The sequence below is a fragment of the Sciurus carolinensis genome, chromosome 18, assembly GCF_902686445.1.
Source record: "Sciurus carolinensis chromosome 18, mSciCar1.2, whole genome shotgun sequence".
Taxonomy (NCBI): domain Eukaryota; kingdom Metazoa; phylum Chordata; class Mammalia; order Rodentia; family Sciuridae; genus Sciurus; species Sciurus carolinensis.
Genome location: NC_062230.1, coordinates 32,355,330 through 32,367,400, shown reverse-complemented (window position 1 = coordinate 32,367,400; position 12,071 = coordinate 32,355,330). Strand labels below are relative to the sequence as shown.

The 12,071-nt window shown below is 46.3% G+C and overlaps 1 protein-coding gene across 3 annotated transcripts in view; it reads left to right on the top strand.

Moving 5' to 3' along the window:
- Positions 1–12,071, top strand: part of Snx29 (sorting nexin 29) — a 394,118-nt gene that overhangs the window by 35,205 nt on the left and 346,842 nt on the right. Inside the window, exon 4 of one of the 3 annotated variants that reach the window (XM_047532903.1) lies at positions 1,623–1,747. The exons of 1 other annotated variant lie outside the window; for it this stretch is intronic. In XM_047532903.1, the coding sequence (XP_047388859.1) occupies positions 1,623–1,747 (125 nt within the window). Of the gene's footprint in view, positions 1–1,622; positions 1,748–12,071 lie in introns of those variants that run through there. One more of the 3 variants, XM_047532905.1, reaches the window with a different exon arrangement.

Here is a 12,071-nt window from a genome sequence, read left to right as displayed (position 1 = left end):
AGATAGGGGGTGGAAACCCGAGAGTGCAGTTGAGACCAAGTGCGAGGTTTGGCCTCCTCTGTGGAGGGCCAGCTTTGCTCCCTTGGCAGTGGTAGCCTCGAATGCTGGATGGATTGGCGTCCATTGGTACAAGGGAAGGCGGGAGCACCGTTCTTGCTGATGCTGCGTTCGCGTTGCGCGGTGTAGACAGAATAGCTCAAGTAAGAGTTGGGCATGGGGATGAGATGACTTCTGAGTTAGAACAAAGCGTGTCGTCCTGGTGGGGGTGTGGTGGGTCAGCTCGTGGGGTGTGCCTGTCGCATAGATGTTGCTGCTTGTTGTGCACTTAGGAGGTCACACAAGTGTCTTTAAGCCTCCGTTTCTTTATGTATAAAATGAAGATGATAACACATGCCTCACCTATGTCATAATGTGGATAGGAGGAGCTAGTGAAATAATGGTATGAAAATGTTTTGCCACCCACAGAGATAAACAACTGCAGCATTATTACTACAGGTGTGGTAGGGGGTGGAGCAGGAAATCCGTAGTTAGGCAGAGTTGAGCCAGGTGGTGGTGGCCTCAGGGCACTGGGCCCTTCTCTTCAGCCTCCTATGTCAGGTTGTAACTCAAAGGCCACCTCAACTCAGGCCACAGAATCTGACCTTGCCCTATCCCCACCTACCTTGTCATCCTGTTTAATTTTCTTCTGGGTTCTCATTAACTGAATGAACTGGTTAGCTTATTTGTTAATCTCGCGCTGTAGCATGGTGCAGGTGTAGTAAGGTGTGAGACCCTGCCTGTCTCCCTCCCACCTTTGTATCCTGAGTCCAGACAGTCCCTGGATTTTGGGAGACGTTCAGGGTTTCTTAGCCTTGGTCATGTGAGTGAGTGGAAGGGTTCCGAAGGCTCAAGACCCATTTGGGTAGAAGCCCAGGAGCCCTTTGATTGTTGCTAAGAATTGAGTGTTGTGGCTCTGACCTTATGTCTCTGTAGACATGTTCCCAGATCTCCCATTTCTTTGGTTTTTGAGAAATAAATTCAATTCAATGTATAGTATTGGTAACTTAATTGAAAAATTGGCCACCTCTGGATCTGAGTTCATGATGTAATCTCATAACAAAATAAAGAACAAGGATCAGAATTCATGTTTTTTTTACTCCAAGTAACAGGTCATGAAATTACACAATGTTTCCAATTAGGTAGGCTGGTGAATTCAGTCTCTGAAAATGTAATCTTGTTCCTTCAACTACCTCCAACTACACGTGATTTGAATTGATGTTGGAATTTGTGAGTTGGATGCAATTAACGCCCAAGCCCTCTTCACATCCATCTGATTTGTTTTTAAATCGGTTTCTGCCCCTGCTGGCTGGGGCTGATTTTTCTTCCCCTTGTTCCTGTGCAGTCACTGTGTGTTCAAGAGTCTGATGAAGGCAAGAAACTCGGGGACATCCCTGAGTTCTGTGAAACCAACATACACGGGTGTGTGGCCGGGTCGGTTACCAAGGGCCCGCCTCACGGCCAGGGTCCCCCGTTAACCTCCAGGCCAGGGTTGCGCCTGGCCACTCACTCCCGGGAGAGGCTGGGGCCGCCCTGCCTGCTGCTCCCTTCATGAGCAGATTGATGAGTTGCTGGTTCTCTCGCAGGGTAACCTGTCTCTGCGCCCAGCTGGAAGCTGTCCTGCAACATGGCTTGAAGAGGAGCCGAGGATTAGCGCTCACAGCGGCAGCGATCAAACAGGCCGCGGGCTTCGCCAGCAAGACGGAGACAGGTACCCTCGGCCTGCTGTGGCTGGTGGCCGAGCTGTGCTCTCGCTCCTTTTATTTAGTTCTGATAGCAGGCAAGGCCGTCATTGTGTGTGTGTGTGTGTGTGTGTGTGTGTGTGTGTGTGAGAAAATCAATGTCTTTTTTGTAGTGAAAAAATAATGGTGGTGTCTGGCATGTTAAATGAAGTCATCCTTTGTGCAGAAATCTCAGCGCCACGTGTTCCTGACTCCTCTGGGCTCGGGGGCCTGCAGCCAAGGTGCCTATTTCAGCAACGTGGTGTGACAATTGCTGGGAAATTAATAATCTGCTTTCATTTCATGGGGGTAGCATGGCATTCCATAATTAAATGTCTTCAACAGCTACAGAAACCCCACAGGTCTCTGAACTGAGTTCTCTCATCTGTTTTAATGTTATCAAAACATGTCCCTGAGTGTTAGGATAATGCCAGTAACAGTAACTGGTTGTTGACTGGGGCCTCTGGGAAGGCAGTATGACTGGTGCTCAGTGCAGGGCTTGGCCCTTTGTGGGTCTTTGATAGAAACCAACTCCTTCCGTCCTCCTGACAACCCCAGGAGTGGTAGGCATCTTTAGTATGTCCACAGGACACATGAGGTAACTGTTCCCAGCGATCTGCTCCAGGTCTGAGCCCGGAAGTGAATCGTGTCATATAATGACATGGTGGCCTGTGGTTTCTCCCTCCCACATTCCCCCCCCTGGTGCTGGGGTTGGAACCCAGGGCCTGGTCCTTGCTAGGCAACAGCTCTGCCTGAGCTACACCCCACCACACGTTTTGGAGGGCATGTTCTTTCCAACACCGCTGTGTCTGCCACCTTGAATTCCTGAATCCTTCTTGCTCCTTTGCTAATGTTAGCGCGAGTGCTGAGGAAAGTGTGTTATCTTTTGCGAGTTCTTCTTTCTTTCACAGCAGAAAGTCAGCGGGTGTGTTGAGGGAGGCGTCTGCATCCCTGGCCTTTCTCTCCCCAGATGGTCTTTTCTTTGCCCTGAGCTCTTCAGCTGATCTCTGATTCCCATGTTCAGTTCCCCGGTTGCTTCTTTTCAGAAACAAAAGGCCTTTGAGGAGGGATTTCTACCTGACTTTTCCCAGGTGCTCCTGGGACCCCCTCTGTCAGAAGCCAGGGAAGGAGGGAGCCAGTTCAGAGAAAAGCCAACCCTCCTTCTCGAACTGTCACCTTGGTGATACCTGAATTTTGGAGAGGACACAGACTGTGGCGGTGGCAGAGCCAGGATTCCTACCCAGGCGCCCACTCTTTTTTTTCCCCCCTCTGTTCGTGGATTTAATTGCATGTGAGCTCCCTGTCGTTGGGACCATTATCTTATTCATTGTTTAGTTCTTCCTGGGCTTTGTGGAAAGGAAAGGACCCAGAGCCTATGGAAAGGCGGTACAACAGGACATGCCCTCTTGGGCTTTATTGAAATCACTGCCAGCTGCCATGGCCACCTGGCTGTCAATCGCAGTGGTGTCTCCGCGACTCTGGGGTGCCCTCTGAGCCTCTGCCTGGGGAGGCTCAATGTATTAGCCTTTTTTTTTTTTTTTTTTTTTTTTTTTTTTGCAGTGCTGGGGATTGAACCCAGGGCTTTGTGCTTGCTAGGCAAGCACTCTCCCAACTGAGCTACATCCCCAGCCCTGGGAGGCTCAATGCTACAGCCAGTCGCTGAGCTTTTCCCAGACTCCTGGGCTTGCTGGGCCTTTGTATTTTTTCCTTCTTTGGTCCTCACTGCCCCTGGGGGTTGGTTATCACGGAGGGTCTGGCGTGGAGCACACCCTGAGGCCCTGCCTGCACCTGGTGAGGGTACCTGCTGTGCATGGTAGGAGCCCCAGCCTGGGAGCGAGGCTGTGAGGGCAAGCCTATTGTGACCTTGAGGAAGCTCCCCTCCGAGCCTTCGAGGTCGTCTCTCCCAGGGGTTGTTGGGAGGCTCCAGTGAGAACGTCATTCTAAACGCCTGGTAAGAGTCCAGCCAGTTGTCCTGCCCTGCCCCGCACTTGACCCTTAAGCCTCTCCTCATCTCGTCCTCCCTTACAGCCCGACCGTTCGGCCTTGGTTCGTTCCTACCCAGACTAGAGCCCTGGTCATTTTGTTACTCGGCCTGATAATTGGAGAGAAGCCACACGCCTCTCGTATACCCGTGCTCTGGCCCGTCCCGAGCTAGCATACCGGGCCTCCACCCGCACCTGGGAGCGGGGTTGGGCGAGGCGCTGCCTGCTTTCTGCTGATGAGGGTCTGCTGGGCAGCCTTCCACCAATTAGAAGCAGGGAGCAGACCAAACAAGCTTGGCCTGGGTGGCTCCCAGGGCTTGGTCGTGGGCCTTGCAGGCCGAGTAGATGAGCCATTCGCGGGTGCTCTCGGCGTCCTTGCTGATGGAGACCTCCTCCTCCCGGTGAAAGGAGAATTAGACTCCTTGCCCAGGAGGAGGCTGGCGGTGTTCCCGCTGCAGTGCGTTGGGATGATCAGATCAGTGGCTTCTTGTGACCGTTCTTAAAGCCACCGGAATGACCCTTTTGGACAGAAGGAAGATGATGAAATCCGCAGAGGATGGGATGGAAGGAGCCTGGCTCTCCCTCTCCCTCCCTCCTGCTGGCTGTGGGCCTGGGTGCTTTATGCAGCTCTGGGGTTAAGACCCAGGCTCTGCAATCGGGCAGCAGGGGTGACCTCAGTGACTTGTCACCCAGGAGCCCTCTGGGACATCTCTGAACTTCTGTTTCCTCATGTAAAATACAGTAGTCACAGGAACTGCCTCACAGGGACTTGAGGGGACTTGATGAGAAAGTTCCTGCCAAGTCTGGAGCTGCCAGTGCCGATAGGGGGAGGCTAATGTGGCAACAAGATAGGATCCTTAGTTTTTCAATGCTAAACTGTGGCTCAAATGAGTTAATAATTTGCCCAAATTTCATATTTGGTAGAGGCAGAGCTGAGGATTCTCATTCAATGTAGACTGACTTCAAATTCCGGCTCTGCCCAGCTCGTCCCATCTCTGACTGATGCCCATTATTGCTCCTATTTAGAGTGCTGTGGTTCAGTTATGGAAATTAAAAGTGATAGAGAAAAAATAATGGCGAATTAATACAGGGTGCTCTTGTATCAATTCTATTAACAGATAAAGAATAGTACCCTTCAAACTTTTTTTTTTTTTTCTTGTACCAGGGATAGAACCCAGAGGTGCTTAACCATTGAGCCACAGCCCTTATTTTTTTATGTGGTGCTGAAGGTCAAACCTGGTGCCTTACATGTGCTAGGCGAGTACTCTACCACTGAGCCACAACCTTCGGAACAGAAAAAAGTTGAGTCTCAGTAATAACTGAGCAAAATGATGCTGTTGAAAATCACAGTGGAGTAGGTGCTGCAGAGTGCCCGCTGGGGCATGTCTGCGTCTGGGCCTCTGGGATTAGGGACTGGGGAGACTGGGTTTAGGAACTGGTGCTTACATTGTTACTGTTGTTGGTGTTTAAAAATTGTGGAATTTCATGTTGAGTTTTGGACTTCTAGCTTTCCTTAGGCTGTAGTCTGTGTCTCTGGCGACCTTGGCTGACGTGGAACAGTGCCTGGCTCTGTTGGGGCAGATGAGCGCTCCTTCACCAGTCTCCATCTCTTCCAGTGACCCTGACCTTGAGACGGAGCGTAGGCTGCCATTTACTGCACAGCGCTGTTTTGCTTACTGTTAGGGTCAAGAGGAAAATACATTTTGATATTTTACTTTGACTCTTTGGGGGTCATGCCTAGTATAGAAGAAATCATTTTTGAACATGTTAAGATTGTGATCATGGGGCTTTCTGGAGTCCCATTACTGCCTGGGTGCTGAAGGAGGGCTGCAATGCCTGTTTTTTTTTTTTTTTTTTTTATTTTTATTTGTAGATGGGTGCAATAACCTTATTATTTACTATGTGGTGCTGAGGATCGAACTCAGTACCTCACACAAGCTAGGCAAGCACTCTGCTACTGAGCCACAACCCCAGCACTGCAATGCCTGTTTTTAACCTGAGCTTTGATAAACAAACAGATCCACTCAGGTTATGCTGTCTGGGATCAGGCACATGGTCAGCACCCCGGAAGCCCCCTCATGCCCTCTACCAGCTACTGTACTCCCTTCTCCAAAGTTAGCTGCTACTCAGTTCTCACACTAGATTTGTTTTGCCTGACTGAACATAACTTAAGTGTGTTTCAGGTTTCTTTCCCTGGACATCGTTTGGTAAGTTTCTGCTGTGTCATCGGTGGTGGGCCAGTGGCTCCTTTGCCATCACTGGCATTGAGTGTTTTACGGTTTATTCTTCTGCTTTACTACTGATGCCATTAGTGCCATTTCCAGCGTGGGGCTATTATGAGTGGTGCTGCCGGATAGTTTTTGTACGAGTGGTTTGTTGAACATCTTGGTGCATCTCAGTTGGGTCCAGGAGTGGAATTAGAGGACGTGTGCACCCCGAGCTTCACTGGAGACTGGTCACGTGCACCCCGAGCTTCACTGGAGACTGGTCACATGCACCCTGAGCTTCGCTGGAGACTGGTCACTGCAGACGACGTGTTTGTTGGCAGTCGGTCTCATGCAGTGGCTTCACATTCCTGCCAGCACTTGATGCTGTCCTGAGGGTGGGTAGTGTTTCACTGTGGTTTTGTCATCCCCTGATGACTAATGCTGCTGATGCTGTCTCTTATGCTTATTTGACATTCAGGTATCATCTTTTGTGAAGATATCATCTTTTGTGAAGTCAAATATTTTGCCTGTTTTTCTGTTGAGTTGCTGTCTTACTGATTTGTAGGCGTTCTTGATTTATTTTTGATGCAGGTCCTTCCTAGGATACAAACACTGCAAACATCTTTTCTCTGTAGTTTACCTTTCACTCCTACTGATGATATCTTTTAGTGAACAGAAGGACTTCATTTTGGTAGCCTAATTTATCTGTCATCTCCTTGATCTATCTTTCCTGTCCTGCTTAAGAAATTGTTGCTTATTCCAAAGTTGTTGATTTTCTAGTTTTGTTACTTAGCATTTGATTTTTGTATGTGGCATATTAGAGGGCCATATTTAAAAAATTTTTTTCCTCTATCGATACCCAGTCGACTGAGCTCTATTCTTTCTCAACTGCCTGGAAGTATCACTTTGGTCATAAATCAGGTGTTCATATATTTTTAGATTTCTGAATTTTTTCTTCTATTAGTCTATCCTTATGTCAATAACACCTTGTCCTAAATACCATATTTTAGTGAAGAGTATTTATATCTGTTAAGTGTAAGTCCTGGATTTATTCAAGTTGTTGTGACTATTCTTAGCCTTTTGCATTTTAGATGCATTTTCAAATCATCTTGTCAGTTCCCCCTATCTCGCCCCCTCTCTCCACAATTTGCTGGGATCTTGTTTGGGATTGCATTGAATCTGTAGATCACTTTGGGAAGAATTCACATGTTAATAATGTTGAATATTCCAGTCGGTGAATACAGGGTAGCCCTTCTTTATTTAAGCCCTCTCTATTATCTGTTTTGTAGGTTTCTGTAAACATTGGTTAGATTTATTCCCTGAGATTTGAGATTTTCTTTTGATACTGTTATAAGTGATATTTTAAAAAGTTGTAAGGTGTGGCAACACACGCCTGGAGTCTTGGCTAGTCTATAGGGTGAGGTAGGAGGTTTGCAAGTTTGATGTCAGGGTGGGCATCTTATCAAGACCCTATCTCAAAATAGGAAACAGAAAAGGGCTGGGGATGTAGCTCGGTGGTACAGTGCCCCTGGGTTCCATCCCCAGATCTTGGTACACACGCGTTATTTTCTGTTATTTGTTGGTGGTACATAGAAAGGCAGTTGCTTTTTATAAATTGATCATGCATCTAATTTATGTCATGTATGCTAATGTCACTGGTTAATTACAGTGGTTTATATAGAGATGTTTTTGGAGTTTTTACTTATGTAATTGTTTTTTCTTTTCTTTCCATTGTTTCTTTTTCTTTATTACTCCATTGAACCTCCAGTTATGTGTTGAATAGCAATGGAAATATGGCCATATTGTCTTATTCCTGATTTTAGAAACAAAACTTTATCAGATTAGAGAGTTGACTCCTGGAATTCATTGTTAAGAGGTTTTTTTTTTCCCCCAATGGGCTGGTGCTGAGTTTTATCAAATGCTTTTCCTGTATCTATTGAGACTAAATTCTGAGTGTTAAAACACTCTTGCATTCCTAGACTAAACCTAACTAGGTAATGATGTATTATTCTTTTATGTGTTGCTGAGTTTGTTTTTAGATTTTTGCCAAAAGTAGATTAACTTTTTATTTTCTTGGAATTTCCTTGTCCTTATTTGGGATCAGATTTATGCCAGCCTCATAAACAAGTTGAGAAGTATTTTTTTTCCCCTCCTCTATTTCAAGATAAGTTTGTATGTAATTGGCATTTTTATTCCTCAGTTGGAATGATTTACTGATGAAGGTAGAACTGGAGATTTCTCTGTAGAAAGGTTTCCTGTTATAAATTTATTTTCTTCAGTAGCTATAGCAGTATTATTTTCTACTCATGTGTTTTGATAAGTTGTGTTTTAAGGGAAATGTCTTGCTTTTAAAGTTTTAGTTCTATTGGTGTATAATTTTAGTACTTACTGATCATCTTAATATAACATTTTAGGATTGTGGCTTTTTTATTAAAAAATCAATCATTAGTTAAGCCACGGAAATGTTTCTCACAGTTTTGGGGGCAGAAAGTGAGATCAGGTTCTGGTGTGGCCAGGTGCTGGTGATGGCCTTCTTCCATGTTGTGTGCACCCAATCCTTGTTGGAACCTCCTGCTGGGTGGAAGGAGAGGTGGTCACCCATTTTTTTTTTTTTTAAACTTTATTGGGCTGAGATCAAAGTGCAAGTGGTAGAGCACTTGCCTAGCATGTGTGAGGCCCTGGGTTTGATTCTCAACACTGCATATAAATAAATAAAATAAAGGTCCATTAATGACTAAAATTTTTTTTAAAAAAGTAAATACATAAACTTACATAAACCCCAGCTTTTTTGGAGTACAATTTATTCACCATCGAATTTATCCTCCGAGTGTAACTGTAGTGTTGTGCATTTGTCACCAGAGTCCATTTTTGGCACATGTCCACAGCCCCTCATGGCCATTTATGGTTCTGGTCTCCATTCTTCTTGCTGATGAGAAGGCAGCTGTTAATCAGGTCGGCGCCCCTGCCGCCTTCAGCAAGTCCTCTCGATATTTGGCTTTCAACAGGCTGGGCTGTGGTGTATTGAGGTGTGGGTTTCTTTATCCTGCTGGGAGTTCGTTGAGCTTGGTTGTGTAAATTTTATACAACATAAAAGTCTTTCATCTCTTCAGTCATATTTTCCAGCCTCCTGATGGTCCTTGCATGTTGTCTTTGCATGCATGTGGCCTTGGGGTTGGCCAGCAGTGTGACCATCTTGGGTCCTGGCCAGTCCTCCTGAGATGCCTGGTTGAGGCTCCACACCTGGACAGCAAAGCAGCCAGGGCCCAAGCTAGTCACACCTGGAAGAAGCCTCAAGAGCAAAATGGGCTCCAAATCTGGGAACAGTTTTGTCTTAATTTGCCAAAAAAACAAAACAAAAAAACAAACTAGCTTTTGGCCTTATTGCTTAGGGCATCCATCTGAATGTGTTCCCTGCATTGACACCTTTTGTTGTCTGCCCGTCCCCATTACCAAATGTGCCTTGGCATGTGACCACCATCTTTTTTTCTCTATACTTCAGACACCACATTTCCGTCTGATACAAAGCCTGAAAAGGGAGTTTTCATGCAGCTTCCTTTAAGTTTAGTGGTGATTTTAATCAGTGTCTGTGTTACACCTTCTGCACTCAAAGGTGCTGCCTGTTTGGTGGTTTTGGTTTTGGTTTGGGGCCTAGCATTCGGGTTTCTATTTGTTTTTTTGATGTGGAGAGTTTTTCCTAAATGTCCCTGACTTATGAAATGTTGGGAATGCAGATATGACTTGAGGGTGTTCCCAAAGTTTCCTGTGTTGGGAGCCTGGTCCTCAGTGTGGCACAGTTAAGACACGGGTAGCTCAAGGCTAGTGGGAGGGTGCTGTCCTCGGAAGGTTTGAAGCAGTTCTCTAGGGACCCCTGAGTTTGTTCTCCAGGGAGTTGTTATAATGGGTAAGCTGGCCCCACCCAGGGTTCTGGCTTCCTGTCTTTCAGTACGACCTCTCCCCCTCACGTGTGCTCTTGCCATCCGCCACGTGATGCAGCTACGGTCCCTCAGCTGAGCTGGCAACATGCTGTTTGGGTTTTCTGCCTTACGAAATTGTTTACTAGATAAATAGCTTTTCTTCTTAAGATAGCTTCTGATATTTCCATTACTGTAGCAGAGAATGGACTAATACAGCACTTAAAACACTAACTCCCTATGACTTGTCCAGGGTGGGTGTGGGAAGCAGTGTCCACCCAAATTCCAGTCCCCTTGAATAGATGGTTGCAATTCTTACTCCACCAAGGGTGGAGTCCCCAGTATGTGTCCTTTAAGACTGGTTTGGATTCAGACCCTGGAAGTGGGGTCACCATGTCTTGAAACAGCGTCTCCTCTGACTTTGACCAGTGGCCAGATCTACATGGTGACCAATGTGAGGGGAGTCTGGGTTGGAGTCTGGTCCTGCAGCCTGCACAAGCATTGCTGTCCAGTTATGCACGTTAGCCTGCGTGGTTGCTGGCGAAGTGGGCCATGACCTCTCTAGTGTCCTCCCTCCTTGCAGTTGTCGGTGGTCAGGGGTTAAGGGGTAGCTGGAGGGCTCTTCTCTAGTTCCAGAGGGAGAGAATCTGGATCAGATTGGACTAGCCATAATAATTACCAGCTTGCCAGGAGGTGGTTTAGGAATAGACATGAGCCTCATTTCTAGCCAGAGAAGGGAGGAGAATTACAGTGAGGGGCTTCAGAGAAATTCCTCACTGTTTAGAGGAGACACAGAAAACTTATTTTATTGTCTTGGGTGGTGTGTGAGACTGTGTGATGTTTGGGACTTAGGAGGTGATCTTGTGACCATGAAGAGGGGCAAGTCTGGGACAAAAGCTAGTACACCAAGGATAGCCATTCAGAAAGACGGAATATACCTGATTCTGATGATTTCCCTGAGCCATGGGGTTAACCAGCTCTGGAGCCGCCCTACTCTGCATTTAATGCTGTGTGGGATCATTCGTTCCCTAATATGCCAAGCCATTTTGAGCTGGGTCTTTTTGTACTTGAATCCAAAAACATTTTTAACTGAAACAACAGGGGGAAGCAAGATGACTTAAAAAAAAAAAAAAAAGAAAAAAGAAAGACTTTCCTCCAGAAGTGGGAGGGATGATGTGATTTTTCATGTAAATCTTAGAAACGATGCCTGGATGTTTTCTGATCTTTGATTATTGACCAGCCATCTCCTGTGACTCTTCCTGTTCCTTATTCCATTTTGTTCCTTAAATGTGTGCATAATGAATGGTTAAGTCCCCATTTTACAGATGAAGAAAAGGAGGCCTGAAGAAGTGAAATAATTGACTCATCTTGTAGGGCTAGCCCATGGCAGAGCTGGGATTCCTACTTGGGTTTATGTGATTGTGATTCTGAAGCTCCTGCTTTTATCTGTGATCTTTCCAGAAGGAGGGACATCAAAGACCTTGACTTTCCCACTCTGAATTCATGAATGAATTATGCAGCAAGTACCAAGTAAGGTAGGATTATGCAGAGCAGAGTTGAGCAATTTTTGCCTGTTTTTGTTAATAAAGTTTTATTGAAACACAGCACAATCATTCATTATTATACTGCCTGTGGGTGCTTTTAGGTAGAACTATGACAGAGACCATCTGGCCTATCATGGATATTTACTCCTTGGCCCTTCACAGAAAAAGTTTGCAAGGATAGGAGAGACCACAGTTTTCCATCTCATGTTCAGTAGTCTGTTGTCTGTGTTCCCCTGAAATGGTAAGCTTTGTGAAGGTGGATGCCATGTCTGTTTGGCTTCCTCTTATTCTCCAGCTCCTGGCATAGTGTCTGGGAATAGACGGGCTTTTCAGTACATGAGTTCACCTTGGCTGGAAGGGAAGGGCATGATTCGGTGTGCACAGTACTGCACTTCATGGTTCCTGAGGTACTGTACACAGGGTCACTCTGGAGTGCTATAGGCAGGTGATTAATTTTTTTGGAGGGGTGTGTATGGGGATTGAACTCAGGGGCACTTGACCACTGAGGCACAACCCCAGCCCTATCTTGTATTTTATTTAGAGGCAGGGTCTCACTGAGTTGCTTAGGGCCTTGCTAAGTGGCTGAGGCTGGCTTTGAACTCTTGATCCTTCTGATCAAGCTGATCAAGCTGCTGGGATCACAGGTGTGTGCCACCACACCCTGTGGGAA